Source organism: Trichechus manatus, unplaced genomic scaffold, assembly GCF_000243295.1.
Source record: "Trichechus manatus latirostris isolate Lorelei unplaced genomic scaffold, TriManLat1.0 scaffold00089, whole genome shotgun sequence".
Classification (NCBI taxonomy): Eukaryota; Metazoa; Chordata; class Mammalia; order Sirenia; family Trichechidae; genus Trichechus; species Trichechus manatus.
The window spans coordinates 3366475-3383491 of NW_004444025.1; the positions used below are offsets into that span (position 1 = coordinate 3366475).

Genomic DNA, 17017 nt, shown 5'->3' on the forward strand with positions numbered 1-17017 from the left:
TAATCCAAAAAACACAAAATAATTAATGTTGGAGAGGTTGTGGAGAGACTGGAACACTTATACACTGTTGGTGGGAATGTAAAATGGTACAACCACTTTGGAAATTGATTTGATGCTGCCTTAAAATGCTAGAAATAGAAGCACCATATGATCCAGCAATCCTGCTCCTTGGAATATATCCTAGAGAAATAAGAGATGTCACACGAATAAGTATATGCACACCCATGTTCACTGCAGCATTATTCACAATAGCAGAAAGATGGAAACAACCTAGGTGCCCATCAACAGATAAATGGATAAATAAATTATGGCATATTCACACAATGGAATACTAGCCAACAATAAAGAACAATGATGAATCCGTGAAACATAACATGGAGGAATCTGGAAGGCATTATGCTGAGTGAATTTAGTCAGTCACAAAAGGATAAATATTGTATAAGACCACTATTATAAGAACTCAAGAAAAGGTTTAAACACAGAAGAAAATATTCTTTCATCGTTACTAAGGTGGGGAAGGAGGGAGAGGGGTATTCAGTAACTAGACAGTAGACAAGAATTACCTTAGGTGAAGGGAAGGACAGCACACACTACAGGGGAAATCAGTACAACTGGACTAAACCAAAGCTAAGAAGCTTCCTGAATACAACCAAACACTTTGAGGGACAGAGTAGCTGGGACAGAGGTCTGGGGACCATGCTTTCAGGGGACATCTAGGTCAATGGGCATAACAAAGTTTATTAAGAATATGTTCTGCATCCTACTTTGCTGAGTGGCGTCTGGGGTCTTAAAAGCTAGTGAGCGGCCATCTAAGATGCATCAACTGGTCCCAACCCACCTGGAGTAAAGGAGAATGAAGAACACCAAAGACATAAGGAAAGTACTAGCCCAAGAGACAGAAAGGCCACATAAACCAGAGACTTCATCAGCCTGAGACCAGAAGAACTAGATGGTGCCCAGCTACCACCAATGACCACCCTGACAGAGAACACAACAGAGAGTCCCTGTTGGAGCAGGAGATAAATGGGGTGCATAACTCAAATTCTAGTAAAAAGACCAGACTTAATGGCCTGACTGAGACTAGAGGAACCCCAGAAAGCATGGCCCCTGGACTGTCAACCCAGCACTAAAACCATTCCCGAGGCCAACTCTTCAGACAAAGATTAGACTGGACTATGGGACATAGAATGATACTTGTGAAGAGTGTGCTTCTTAGCTCAAGTAGATACACGAGACTAAATGGTCAGCTCCTGTCTGGAGGTGAGAGAGAAGGCAGAGAGGGTCAGGAGCTAGTTGAATGGACACGGGAAATCAGGGGCGGAAAGGAGGAATGCTCTGTTACAGTATAGGGAAAGCAATTAGGGTCACATAACAATGTACGTATGGGTTTTTGTATGAGAGACTAACTTGAATTGTAAACTTTCACTTAAAGTACAACATTAAAATAAAAATAAATTCAAAAAAATTTCTGCAGAGGGAGGTTTTATAGACTTCCCAGATCAGACTCTCTTTGGAAGGAGGACTCAGAAGTTGTTACCATGTGTAAGGGGATGGGATGTATTCCATGAATGGTCAAAGTGAGATTCGATATAGGGGGTAAACAGGAGAACATTTATGAAAGAATCACACTAAGAAACAAGAGAATCATAGTCTCTAGGTAAGGAAGTGGCTTTGTTAGATTCAAGAAGTGAATCACATAATCCAAAATGATGGCTTGAGGATCACAGATTGATTGGGAATAGTTTAGATAGAACATAGAAATCCTTCAATTCAAACTTGTTTAATTTAGTTGAATTCTTTAAGCAGTTTCCTGTAAGCTTATGATTCCTGATTTTGTTTATACAGTGAAAGATAGAAAATACTAAGCTGTGCTAACAAGGAAGTAAGAACAAATTGTTATAAATCAACTATTTAAATAAAATATCTAGAAAGCCAAGCAAAGCCTTTTACATGATGTTGAAATGAGGGGAAAAACAATAAACAAATGCTTTGTGACATCTGTAATATCAAGATTGGTTCCAATAGAGGGACAGTTTCTTCTTGGCTGCTGCTGTGTAGACATATGTGCTCAAGAGGAGACCCTCCCTGATATCTACCTCCCACCACACCCCCTGTTTCTGGCATCACAAAACCACAGCCTGGATAGACCCTGTCCCTCCAACTGTTAAAGGTTTCGGAGTAGCAAACTGCAGAAAAATACACATGGTCAACTGCATTTATAGTAGATAAGTAAAAACAAATGCACATATTCACTTATTATATAAGGATATATACATATACATATATATGTAAATTTATTTTTAAACTGGCTGGAAGGATGCATACTAATCTCATAATGATGATCACCTCTAAGGAGAAAGTGTAGGAAGAAAACATGAGGAGATAGTCAAAGGGAACTTATTTGTAATCTTTTTATATCTGTAAAATAATGACTGAAAGGAAATATGGAAAAAAATATGGATGGTATAATTCTGGAATGTGTAAACATAATATTTGTTATGTTAGTCTTTGTTCATTGAGGTACATTTTACATCTCAACAAAGGGAACGGAGACCTTTAGGAGCAAAATCTGAGTATGAAATCCTCACTAGCTCCCCAAATTCTATACGCTAGTTAACAAACACATCAGTTCTCCCCACCTATACAAAATTGACAACCACCTACCCTGTCTTAGTCATCTAGTGCTGCTCTAACAGAAATACCACAAGTGGATGGCTTCAACAAAGAGAAATTTATTCTCTCACAGTCCAGTAGGCTACAAGTCCAAACTCAGGGTCTCAGCTCCAGGGGAACGCTTTCTCTGTCAGCTCTGGAGGAAGGTCTGTGTCATCAATCTTCCCTTTGTCTAGGAGCTTCTCTGCACAGGAACCTCAGGTCCAAAGGACACGCTCTGCTCCCAGGACTGCTTTCTTGGTGGTATGAGGTTCCCAGGTATCTCTACTCACTTCTCTCTTTTATATCTCAAAAGAGATTAGCTTAAGACACTACTTAATCTTGTAGACCTCATCAGTATAACTGCCACTAATCCATCTTATTACATGATAGTTGACAGATTATTTTTGGGGGATAAAATTCAATCCATGACATACCCCAAACCCATCCTGAGTGACAGAGCCCAGGAAACTAGATGTATGTGCTCCCCGTGGTTTCTTACGGCACAAAATGCTGTAATGAGCATCTCTCCATGGTGAAAAATTCAAAGAAGGACCTGCATGATCTCTACCATGAGAGGCTTGCCATATCTGGGGATTCAGGGAAGCAGAGGTATGTATACATATAAATGTTCATAATAAGTTCAAATTCTAAAATGAGGTGGTTCTAAATGATGATTGTGCTGATCTATCGTGTATTTACTATCTGCCAGATATCATGATAAGTATTTCATATGCACAATTTCATGCAGTTCTCGTTAAAAAAATCAGCAAGGGAGATAGAATCATTCTCCCATTGAAAAAATAAAGAATTGAAGCTCAGAGAGATTACAAATTTGTTACACAGATGACAATTCAAGCTGGAGTTTATACTCAAGTCTGTTTTACATAAACACTATTCTATGATGTTTCTCTAGAAATTTATTGTACCAAAATTCAGGACAGAATTTTTTAAAAGATACTAGATATTCAGAGAAGAGAGAGTGAGAGAGAGAGAGATGGTTAAGTTGTTCCTAGAAGTCTTTATAGACAGAGGATTTGAGCTGGACTTTGAAGGAGGGGTAGGCTACGCGTTTGATGGGGAAGAGTAGGAGTAGTATTGCAGTGGTGAATAAGAGCAAGAACAAGAGTGTGGAGTCATGTTCAGCTGACAGTGAATAGACCAAACTGCAAACCAAATCACAAGCACTGTCTGAAGGACTCATGCAGGTAAGAATGGAAGAATGCAAAGAAGTTAGAAGGTCAGATCATGGTGTTTCTTAAAAACAATGCTAATTTCACCATAAAACCTGTACTACTGGATAACCAAATAAGAGAAGAAAAGGTCTCTTTATAGAAGTAATCCAGCTGATATGCGAAGAAGTAATGATAGAAATCGAAAATTGCCATTTTTCAATGCCTAATGAATTGCCAGATCAACAGTTATTATCGCAGCTGCTAACACCGCAAAAAGAAAAACTAAGTAGGCATTATATGTCTCCTGGTGGAAAAACACTCAATAGCCTATAAAGAAACCTTCCCAAAGAAATCAAATCTGAATCTAATCAAGTCTATAAATCGAATTACCAATGTATAGGGAATACAGAGAAGAGAGGGACAAGTTAAAGGCACCACAGACGTGCAACGAGCAAACTCCGGAGTGTCGAATTCTCTACAAAATAAAATGAAACAAAATACTTTCAACAGACATATTGAGAAGAGAAAAAAAGAGAGCACTAGATTAAAAGACACGCCAACCAAATTACATGTTGCATTTGAATTATATACATGTGGTCTCCATGAGTCAGAATATATAAACATGTAAAGCAATAAACACTTTGTAGGCGTGCAATAAATACCAAGTTTTCTGGACAGTTTGTTCATTTATTGTAAGAAGTACTAAGAATGAAACTGTAGTACCGCAAGATCATTGGGGAAGTTTTCTGAGGGCTCTTTAAATAAGAGCAGCCTTGTGTTTTAGTATCATTAATAATGAAGGAATTTCTCCTAATGACAAAATATAAACATACATATAATAGAAATTATGTCAAAGCCAGACGTATGGATTTCATTTATAACAAAGGGTGAATCTAGTTTTATATAATTAAAATTCTGTGCTAACCACGATACATGCCAGTGCTTAGCATGTTCATACCGATCCAGTTTGGAGCTCATTCTTCTTCACACCTCGACTGACACACTTCCCATATCCTTTACCTTAGTAAGTGACTCTTTGTAACCAAGTGGACAACTCTGATTCTCACCATAAAAAGGAATGAGGAAGATGTCTCAACAATAAAAATCAGGAATGTATGGTTCTCTAAACCCTCTGATCCTTAGCAATCTTTGATCCCTAGATCCTAGCCAATTCAGCATGCTAACGAATATTGGCAAAGCTAACCTCCAGCTTTCTTTGTTACTTCAATCCAAGACAGTATCTGACTACCCTAACCTTCTTTTTTAGCTAGCAACTGAAAGAGAATGAAAATCATTTACTTTCTTGGACTAACCGATAAATACATGGCTACAAGCCACTAAGATTAGCAGTGTTGTAATTCGGCCACACAATAAAATTGACCCAAACTCTTTGAAATTCCAGTGTCTAGGGCCTAGATAAGTATGTCTCTTGCCACCAGAGCACCAGCCTGTGATAGTTATCCCTGATGGCCCTCTGGAAGGTGGAGGCAAGACCCTTGATCACTGAGTAGCAGGGATATAAGGAAGGAATACTTGGGAGATGCTCATAGTTCATTAAGGGGGCTGTAGTTGGAATTTTTCTTTGCCTAGCATGTAGAATGTTCCCGTAGAAATAAATATTTTTTCAGTGAAAAGTAATGTTTCTTCTTGTTTAGATAAAAGTTGGTTGGAATTTTTACTTTTACTATTATCATACCATTAAACAGGAAAAATGACCCACAGAATCAAGAGTGGGAGGGAATAGGTCAAAGATTAACACTAGGAGGCTAATTCATCAACATCCAGACAGAAGTTAGGAGAGGAGAGCTAGCTGAAAAGAGACAACTCTAGAGGACAATCATACAGATTCACAGAAATGGTTGCTCTTGAATTTACAAACAGTTTATCACTCACAGCCACCTGGGAGAAAACAATCTTTAGGGAAGACAAAGTTTCCCTAAGATCATTTCTCCCTTTCACTGAACTTTCACACATGGTTAGCCCTTTACTAGGATTCTTCTCAGAAACACTCTTTCTATTTCTTATGCTCTCCTGATTTTTCAGTTACTAGATTAAATGTTACATTCTCTGTCCACCCCTTTTCTACCTCCCAGTTCCAGAACTAACAGTCCTTGCCTGTTTTTATAGCATTTTTGTGGCAATGAAGATATTTATTATGAAATAAAAGTAGAGAACAATGAACTACTACATACCTATCACCCAGATAAAAAATCATCAACTCTCAGCCACTCTTATTTCAACTATATCATCGCCCACTCCATTAGCCATTCCCACAATGAGATTATTTTAAAGTAAATCTATATGATCATAAATATTCAGTGTTCAAATTTGCCCAAAATCTATTTGCTCCATATGTCTCTTAAGTCTCTTTTAATATGTAAGATCCCGCTTCCTCTTTTTCCTTTGTAAATATTATTTGTTGAAGAAACCAAGTCATTTTTTAAAATTTTTTATTGTGGTGAAATATATATAGCAAAACACTTTCCATTTCAACCATAAAATGTCGTACAATTCCATGACATTAATTATATTCACCATGTTGTATAACAGCCATCACTATCTGTGTCCAATTTTTTTTGTTATCTTTAACAGAAACTCAGTACTCCGTAAGCATTTTAAACTTAACTCTATTATAGTGCTTGATATTTTCTGCTATGGTTATCTTTCTTTTCTGCTAGACTGGACAACTCTGGAAGGCACAGAGATGGTCTCATTCATTTTGTAGCACCAGCCCTAAGTCTGCTAAGTATCTGGGATAAATAAGGCCTCAAAAACAGACTGTCAAATTCAAATGGAAAGAAATATTTGCAGTTAATTTTGTTGATGGTAGAGGCAAATAATATCTCGAGACATATCTTCATTGGTCTCCCTCTATATAAATATGCCTTAATTTCTCATTGACTAACAATTATTCTTAGAAAAAGTTTGAAGTGCATGAAGGACCTCACTGAACAGTGAAAGTATTACAAATTTTCTGTTTATTTGATTCTTTCATTTTCTAAACTTCTAATTCTCTTCCTTTAAAAAAAGTTTTAAATTATTTCTGTACTGCAAGTATACTTTTATTTCTTTCACTTTTAACATTTTTCGTTTGACATTTAACATTTAATATTTTAATATACTAGGCAGTTTTCTTTGATCAATAAAATGATGCCCCGACTGACATATCAAACACTATGCTGCATAATGAAAAGGTTTCAAAGTTGAATAAGACAAGGACCTGCCCTTGAGAAATTCACAGCTTATTGAAGCAGACAGACTAGTCAAAAATAATTAAAACCTGATGGTCTAAGACCTACAATGTAAATGCGAAAGTCCATAAGAGTAGAGAAAAATGAAATGATTGGGGAATGACTTGCAATATAATGAATAAGAATAATGGTAAAATAGTTTAATTAGTTCTTATATTGATATTTACCTCTATGATTATTTCTGAATGATCGACTGTTTAATAACTAATAATCACTGAACACCTACTATGTACCACTTACCATTCTAAATGCTTTACATGTATGAAGATATTTAGTCATCTCAGTAGCCCTTTATAGAAGAACTATTATTATTCCCATTTACAGCTGAGGAAACTAAGCCAGAAAAAGGCTAAGTAACTTCTCAAGGTCAAAAGATTAGTAGTGGCAATGCTGAAATTCAAATTCAACAGACTGACTCCAGACTCTCCGTTCCTAACCACCATCTTAAACTGGCCTGAGGTCAAAAAGAAAGTTTTCTACACCCTGAATTCACCCCTTTTATTTTATAGAGCCCTTTGAGAGAGATTTGACCAAGTCTTGAAAACTCAAAAGCTGTCTAAAATACTTCTTATTGTCAACTTAATGGAGGTGAATTTTTGTCTACGCAGTTCATACCCCCACGCTTCAAGAATAAAAGTGTTTGTGATTCCATCACATGTTACAGACTCAGTAAAATGGCATAGCCTTTGTGAGCGCAGATTTGTTATCTGAGTGAAACAAAAAGAATGCTGCGTACAGAAAAGTAACAACTGGGTTCTGCATTCCTGCCCTTGCTCTAGCAACATACAGCAAGTGATTTTAGTTTGCTTCCGGCATGACTTTTCTAAGACTGTTTACAAAATCCATCTAAGACTTTCTAATACATCCCCAAATGTCATCTAAATAAGATACATGATCTGACATTGAAATAAAAATATTAATGTAATTGATGAGAAGATACTAAGAATGTATGATAGTCCTCAAGAAAAATAGTCAGTGTGTTTGTTCATTCATTCAATAAACACTTTTCTTAGGTGTAACTCTAAACACAGGAAGTAAAAAATTAATTAAGATATTATCCTATGCAAAAAAAAGGTAAAAATTCTATGGAGTAAAATCTACCCTAAACAAAATCAAAAGAAAAATATGAAAGTAAGAAAAATTATTTGAAACATATAGGATCGATAAAGGCTAATCTACATGATACACAAAAAGATCTCATAAATCAGTAAGAAAAGGTTGCAAAATGCAATAATAAAAAAATGGACAAGAATTTGAACAAGCAATTCAGAGAAAAAGAACTATTCATAATCAAAAAACCTTTGTAAATATGATCTCCTCAATCTCACTCCAAATGAAAGACCTGCAAATATAAAGAAGACGCCATCACGCTCTATCAGATTGCCAAATAGCCAATGTTCTTTCTCACACTTTTCCCCATCCTCCCTATCATGTACAGCTTACGGTTCTACTCAAACCCTTCCTTCCTAACTAGCAATTTTACGCAAAGTGATCCCTCCCTCTTTGGATCTTATAACAATTTGTGTTGTTGTTGCTTGAAGTTAAGACTTACATTAGTTCGGCATTCTTACACAGTTCTTTATCTTTTTGTTTACATACACTATATTTTCCCAACTACATATTTAAAAAAAAATTAAGCTTGAGGAGGAGCAGGAGGGATAGTCATCTTATTAACTACTTTGTTACTCCTGTGGTTGTTTCTTACGGTGAAATAATGTTACATGAATACATCTTGGTTGGTTGAATGATAGTTGGAACGTCCTTCAACAGAGATGGGAACTGTAGACACTAGAGTGAGATTTACTTGATGATTCCAGAACTAAACACGTGCCACCAGAGAGGGCTTCTACAAAGGTTTGTCCTGCAGTATAGGTTAGTTCTTGTTCATCAGTAACAAACTTTAAGGTTATTCCTTTCTCACAGACTTCACTACCAGATTCATAGATTTCCTCTTCTTCCTCCCCCTAGTCTTCATCCTCAGTAATGTCAACATCTTTGCTGACCACTCCCAAAAATTTCTGGCCTCCTAGTGAGTAACTTTACCCACTCAACTTGAGGAATCTTCAGTCATTCTCCACATTATTGCTATTACATTTTATCACTTCAACTTGTTTCATTATCCCAAGGAAAACTTGAGAGTCATCATTAATTTTTGTCCCTGTAGTTCCTTCCTGAAATGTCACACACAAAAAAGGGGGAATAAAATGCTTTGTAAATGTCCTAACACAGTCCTAAATTACACAATGTTTATTAACAATAAAATATCCATTTCAACGGCAACAGAAAATGTGTTTTTCTAAAATGAGGGAATGGAAAGGCAGTAATCAGAATGTGGGGGTGAGGAGAGAGTCAGGAGATCTTTACCAAAAGGAGATAAGGGTTATGAGAAACATAAAATGCCAGGAGTCACTGGGTTATGTGGATGATTGACATTTATTATTCTCTAATGTCTTGTCTTCATAAAAAAAATTCACAAACATTTTTGGAAAAAAAACAAGGAAATGGTGGTTGTAAGCTCTGTGGCCAGGTGACCATTGAAATAGTGTGGGATGACAGAAAAAAGACAAACCTTTACCATCAGCAGATCCCAGGAAATCCCAGTTTCAGTTTTTAGTAGTTGTGAGAACTTTGGTGGTTACTTAACCTCACCAAACCTCAGTTTACTCACCCTCCAAATGGGGTAAGACTACCCACCTTGAAGAGCTGTTGAGGGATTATCTTAATGAAGTATAGCTACGACTATTGCAAGACAGCCAGTAAACTACTTCTTTAGAAATTAATAAAAGGACTAAGGGGCATGTATGAATACTTGCAATAATACCATTATAAAACTTAAACTCTGTCTTCATAAAAACTCAAGGCGTTCAAAAGTCCTTAGTGTCAGTCTTGTATAAATAACGACTTAGTTGATTTGATAAACTTACCTGTAACAAAAAATCAAAGAGTGCCATCTTGGACCACTCATGGTGATGTATTTCAGTACACCCCCATTCAGGTTTGGGTACTCGGCCATTCTGCCAGCACTTCTGTTTCAGCAACTGCTGGTAAGTTCCCCAGGTGAGCTTCAAAGAAGAGTGTGTCTCATTATTTGTCGGAGATAAAGATGAGTCCCAGAGAATGATAGGACATGGGCGGCCATCTAAGGAATCACAGACAAAAACACACTTTGAACACACTGTTGATCTCGTGTGTGCCTGTGGGCAGGTCATTCACTCTTTCAGAGCCTCACTTTCTCACCGGTCAACAGTGGGAGTTGATTAGATGACATTTTACGGTCTCTCTGTCTTCTGAAGTTTTAGTATTTTTATACTTTAATGATGCTTCCTGATAGAAGTCTTACAAAGTGGAAAGTTATTGTTAAACAATGAAAAAGAAGTTTTATTAAAAAAAAACCAAGATACTTTATAGATGTGGCAGCAATAGGCTACTAACCACCAATAACAATAACCTCTGGTTAATGTGGTTTTATTCCACATCTAAAAGCAGTCACCACAAAAAAGAAAAGAATCCAGACATTTATAATTGTCTATTCAACGTCTGAGTGGAGCTGCTCTGTATTTGTAATAACAACTGTCTGATTTTCTGGGGCCACATTATGATATCAGGAAGAAAAAGAATTTTTAGAAGTCACAAATTTAAAAGTGAAATTGTGTGCTTCACACTGCTCACTGTAATCGCCAAAGAAGGAAATGAAAAACACAGGAGGATTTTTGTCTTTTCTGAGAGAAACTCTGTAGGCACACTGGCATTCCTGGTAATGGATCATTTATTCACATAACCTCACAATGTGAACTTAACTAAATGTCATTTCTTCAACTCAATGTGCATAGATGATTTTTAAAAATCTGTCACTCAAAGTGTTGTCTTACTTTTGATAATTTAGGAATGTAATTTCTTCCTTTTTTAAACTACGCAAAGAATGATGGGCCCAAGTGAAGTCATCACAGACAAGGAAGACCATGATCAGAACACATTAAACCATACTTACGCCCAAAACCAATATCATCACTCCCAAGCCCTCATTTCTGCCAAATAAAGTCATGGAGAGATGGTATTGGAAAGCTTTGCTTATAACTGATAAAAATCAGAACAATGCTCTTGGAAGAAAAAAAAAAAAAAACGCAACTAAATCACAAAGATCTGAAAAACTCCACCTAACTCATTCTTAACAGGCCTGGACGATAGAAGCCTCTGAAATTATGTCTGGAATGTCTAGACAAATCTCAGGAATTTTTAAAGGTCTTTCAGACAACCTCCAAGATGTTCTCAACTTACAACTTTATTCCTTGCTTGTTAGAGACATTTGAGTCACCGCCTTGCTTGCTCGCCTTCACGTGGGGTTGGTATCTCTGGTCTTTACTGCAGGAAACAGTCATCTCGAACCACTCGAGAATTTGGTGTTACGGTGACCTCAATAACTTTAATAGCATTCCCTCAGTCATTCTAATTACCTGCTTTATAGTTTTGCTCTTTTGCTTTCTCTCTTTAGCCTTGCAACTTAGGCCACGGCCTGTAGAAAATCCTTTAGAAAGTGGAAAACATGCCACCATCATTGGTTAGCAATAAAGAGAAAAATGGAGACGGAAAAATGAACCATTAACTGAAGAATTTCATTCTTAACATTATTTCTCTTCTTTCTATTTCCTTTTACTTTACGACATGATTTGGGCTGCGGTGATCTAATTGGAAGCCCTGGTGGCGTAGCGGTTAAGAGCTACCGCAGTGGCTCACCCAAAGGTTGGCAGTTTGAATCCACCAGGCGCTCCTTGGAAACTCTATGAGGCAGTTCTACTCTGTCCTATAGGGTCGCTATGAGTGGGAATCAACTCGAAGGAAACAGGTTTGGTTTGGTTTTGGTGATCTAATTATCTTCTTAGATATAAAATAAATACATTTTAAATGTACGTATACTAAATACTGTACCAGTTTAAAAGATAATGATAAACTCCAGGTAAAAGCAGTCCATTGTGTGGTGGAAGCATTTATGGACCAGTGTAGTCAAATATAAGGAGCCCTGTGGTTAAATATAAGACACAATGGTTAAAGCACTTGGCTACTAACCCGAAGGTCGGCGGTTCAAACCCACCAGCTGCTCCGAGGGAGAAAGATGTGACCGTCTGCTTCCTTAAAGATGTACAGCCTTGGAAACTCTATGGGGCAGTTCTACTCCATCCTGTAGGGTTGCTATGAGTCAGAATCGATTCAGTGGCAGTGGGTTTTGGTTTTTTAGTAGCCAAGCATGTGTAAAAGACCCAACATAGCTTTTAAAGACAGGTATACTTCAGGTTTCCAAAGACAGACACTACGAAGCTCTATCTGTCAGTGTCTTTTGGCCAGAGTTATACACAGATAATTTTGCATTCACATGGCTAGGAAGTCTTCAAAGGGAGTTGAAACCTAAGACTGAGCTTCAACAACTGAACTTTTCAACAATGAAAAGAAGGGACAGAAGGAGAGCACAGTTTCCTCAGCAAGTCACACAAGGCTGACAGAAAATCAGGAAATGCTCTACCTCAGCAGTTACAACATATAACAAACTTTGGGCTGTTATTTTTTTCCGTTTCTCTTGAAATAAGTTTATTTCACTATTTTAAAAGTAGAAAATGGAAAAACATAAAAATGTATACCTCAGAAATAAAAAAAATCAGCTCAAATCTCATATCCCAGTAACTGGTTATCTTCTTTGTATGTATATCTCTGCTCTTGCCCCATCTCTTTCTTTCCCACCTGCACATGTCAATTGTTTTAAGAATTTTAAGAAGTATGGCTTATGGTTAGAGGTCAAACTCTGGAATCAAACAGACCTTTTGAATTCTGGCCACATTATTTATTTGCTTTGTAATATTAGACAAGTGATGCAATTTCTCCCAACCTTGCTTTGTCCTTTTGTAAAATGGAGGTGAGAATGTACTTTCAAAACAAACTTTGTTAGGATTAGATGTGATCATGCATGTGAAGTTCTCAGCCCGGTGCCTAACATATGTATGCCCAGAAAGGCTTTGCGATGATTATTACTACGTACATACATTATATAATCACTTATCAGTTTTCAAGTGGCCTGTGTGTATTTATTGAGCTATGTGTCAAGCACTGTTCTAGGACATACACACACAAAAATACATCAATAAATACATTCAAATTCTTTGCCTTCATGGAGCAGACATTTCCATCGGGGTAAAGAGGCAAAAATTATACGAAGAAGACAAACTATTTGGGATCATCTTGTATATTCAGTTTGTTATAATTTTTTTGCTAAATGTTATGTCATAAATATTTCTCACGACTAAGATTTTTCACTCTAAGTATGATATCATAGTTTAGCCTGATGATCAGCCAACTTTGCAAAGGGCTTTGGGGGCTATACAGCCTCCACTGCTGCTGTTCTACTCGCTGACTGCTCGACTCACATGATACAGCACAAGAGCTTGACTCGCGCGGTATAAACGCTACACAGACAAGAGTCAGGCGGCCCCCTCCCGCCCCGGGGCCACAGCCGACTCTCCATCAGCCTGTGAGTATACTACATTCCATTTACCATTTCTCTGTTTTAGATTACCAATTTATTTGAATGATACATTTTTGATACAATTCATTGAAAAGCTTTGTATATTTGTTTGTTTTCCCCTCAAACTGCCAAAGGGAGCTAATTGGTTTTAAATTAATAGCCTGTGTTTTTCTCCACATCCACCCGTGTCTCCTTCACACAATATTTTGAACGCTGACTATGATATTATAAACACTCTGTCCTGCCCTGCCCTGGCAGAAATCAGCGCACCGCAGGACGGGTGGATTTTCAAAGAGTAGGAAAAGACTGAGCCGGGGTGGCTGTGGTTCCATTCTTGCTGCCTTCCAATGCAGGTGGCCTTTCAGAAGGCAAGAGCCGTCTCTGCGGCTCCAGAGGCTCCAAGCCGTAAGTACCACTGTGAACAGAATCCTGCTTTTTATAAAATACGGCTTTTAAAAGAATTAAATGAACTTGGATGGACCTGAAGGGACGACAGGAAAATAGCCTCTAAAAACAGGAAGCTGGTTAAAGCAACTTACTCTGAAGTGTTTCAGAGATGAGGGCATTCATCTCCTGGCATTCAAGTTTGTCAAAATGATGCAGTACTGCGCTCTCTAGAGAAATCTTAACAGTGAAGAGATAAAATTCTGTCAGAGAGGTGAGAAGGCAGGTTTTTAGAGACACGTGGCTGTTCATGTGAATTAAAGGTTATACGCTGTCTTAAAAAATGAGACTTGCACCCCGAGAGTATGGCCCCCAAACACCGTTTTAGCTCAGTGGTTAAGTCATTTCTGAGCTTCACCGTTCAGCCGGGGATTGGACAGCCCTATAAAACAAAACTGGACTAATGAGGCAGAGCAGTCCAGGGACAAGGGCTAGAAGGCAGAAGGGGACAGGAAAGCTGGTGATAGGGAACCCAAGGTTGAGTAAGGACAGTGTTGACATGTAGTGAGGTTGTTAACTATTGTCATAGGGCAACACGTGTACTGGCTGTTTAATGAGAAACTATTTTGTTCTGTAAGCCTTCATCTAACGTGAGAATAGCAGCACAATTGGAAGAGCGTAGTCGATGTCACTGAACTGAGCATGTGGAAAGTTTTAAAATGGTGTATCTTTGGCTATGTATATTTTCACCAAAAAAAAGAAAAGTCAAGAAGGGAGAGGGTTGACATGTCGTGGGGTTGCTGACCAGTGTCCTGGAACAACACGTGCACTACTGTTTCGTGAGAAACTGTTTGTTCTGTGAACCTTCACCTGGAGTACAATAAAAAAAGAAAAGAAAAATGAGACTTGCCAGTAAAACTTCTTTTTTCCAAATATTGCCCCTGAATTTTGATGTTCTCCCATGTCATTCTTCATTCAAAAGCACAAAGAAGACATTCTTTTGAGAAGATGAACATGAAGATTCACTTAAGAATGAATGCTATACACAATTTCCTTTGTCTAGATGTAGTAAATGCCCTTCCCTTTGAACATTGCACAGCTGTTTTGTTGAACTATAGATGAATGCTAAGTATGTTGGGTGGAGTTGTGAATACCTGTCTGAGTTTCTGCATTTCTCACAAAACAGAAATAAGAAAAAATGTCCTGAACTCTGAAATCAAAAGTCCTTTCTATCACATGGGCCAAATTCCAAGACTCCTGGTGAACACCACAAAAATGAGAAAACAGTCCAGCTCAGGGCCTTTCATTAAAAACAACTCTACAAAACACATTAAAGAAAACAAAGGCCAGTCAGAAATTGCGACACATCTCAAATATAGAAAACAAAGGCTGTCAGATTCCACGGCAACTGTCAACAACTCATTGCAGGAAAACCCTGACGGGGCAGATGTCTAATTACCAAAGGCAATTGTTAACGCTGATGCAACATCAGTGTCTGCTTGTTAATGATCTCGGAAGTACTGTCAGCTCTATTTTTCCACAGTGCTTATCACAGTAGGATTTAGGCAATTAAAAATACGAGAATTAAAAAAGCTAGTAAGCTCTCTCTCGGCTTAGTACCTTGTGAAGTCGGTCACGTAAGTAAGTTAGGAAATGTGTGGAAAGGTACAAGAGGGAGACAGGGTCCAGTGATGGCTTTGGGGAAGGAGGAAGTTTGAAGGAGGAGATGAAATGTTATATCTGCTCAGGGTTTTTCACAGTGGTTAATCCTCTCCTTCATTAAACAGGTATTTACATGTCCCCATCACTATCTAGACCTATTTGATTCTTGAGTTTCAGAAAGAAAGAATTCAGAGTGAGGCATACAGTGGAAACCTTACCAGGTGCCAGGCAAATTCCAAGTCCTAGAGGGTGAAGAGTTCAGTAAGAGAAATAGACACACACACACACACACACACACGTAATGACAGTCAAATAAATTCGTTGCCAGGTGAATGAGTGTTTTGAAGGACTGAGCTCCCGGCATAAAGCCAAGAGATAAAGAAACGTTGTGCCCTACGAACAGCTACCACCACCTCTGTCAGTTTCTTGTACGTACTGTGATGGCTTGTACGTTGCTATGATGCTGGAAGCTGTGGTTCAGGTATTTCAAATACCATGGTGCACAGGTTTCAGTAGAGCTTTCAGACTAAGACAGACTAGGAAGAAAGGCCTGACGATCTACTTCTGAAAATTAGCCCATGAAAACCCCAAGAATCACAACAGAATATTTTCTGACTGGACTCAAACATGCCAGTGATTGTGAAGATGGCACAGGACCAGGCACCTTTTTTTTTGTTACGCACAGGGTCTCCAAGAGTCGGAGCCGGCTCGACAGCAACTAACAATAACCCATAACCCACTGCCATCAAGTTGATTCCAACTCAGAGTGACCCTATAGGACAGAGTAGAACTGCCCCATAGGGTTTACAAGGAACGGCTGGTAGATTCAAACTGGCAACCTTTTGGTTAGCAGCCGAGCTCTTAACCACTGCACCACAAGGGCTTCATAGCTATGCAGTGAAATGCCACAGTTAATCAGGAGAAGGACACTGGGTAAAAGGGAGCTGAGAGTATGGGTGGGGTGGGGTGGTGTATGGTAGAAAAAGGAGTCACTAGTCATTGATTCTATTCCTGACTCCATCGCTGATCTCTAAGGATCTGAGCCTACCCATGGCCACTCACACTGAGGCACTGAGATTCCTCACTCCTAAGATGCAAAAAGAGCTCTGGTGGCTCAGTGGTTAAGTGCTCAGGCTGCTAACCAAAAGGTCAGCAGTTTGAATCTACCAGCTACTCCGTGGAAACCCTACGGGGCAGTTCTACTGTGTCCTATAGGGTCGCTATGAGTCAGAAGCAACTCGACAGCAATGGGTTTGGTTTGGTTTACAGGAGATGTGTAAAAAGGACAGGCCAAATCTATCTGGCAGAGTTGTGTGAGAATCCAATAAGATACTGACAATACAGCGCTGCCAAGTGTTCAAAGAGCCAAATGTCTGTATGGTTTTCAC

The 17017-nt window shown here is 38.3% G+C and overlaps 1 protein-coding gene across 5 annotated transcripts in view; it reads right to left on the minus strand.

Moving 5' to 3' along the window:
* GASK1B (golgi associated kinase 1B) overlaps positions 1-17017 on the minus strand; it is a 63487-nt gene that overhangs the window by 22099 nt on the left and 24371 nt on the right. For 4 of the 5 annotated variants that reach the window (XM_023736606.1, XM_023736604.1, XM_023736605.1 and 1 more), the window contains one exon: positions 10003-10217. In XM_023736606.1, coding sequence (XP_023592374.1) covers positions 10003-10217 — 215 coding nt within the window. Of the gene's footprint in view, positions 1-5793; positions 9250-10002; positions 10218-17017 lie in introns of those variants that run through there. The other variant, XM_023736607.1, reaches the window with a different exon arrangement.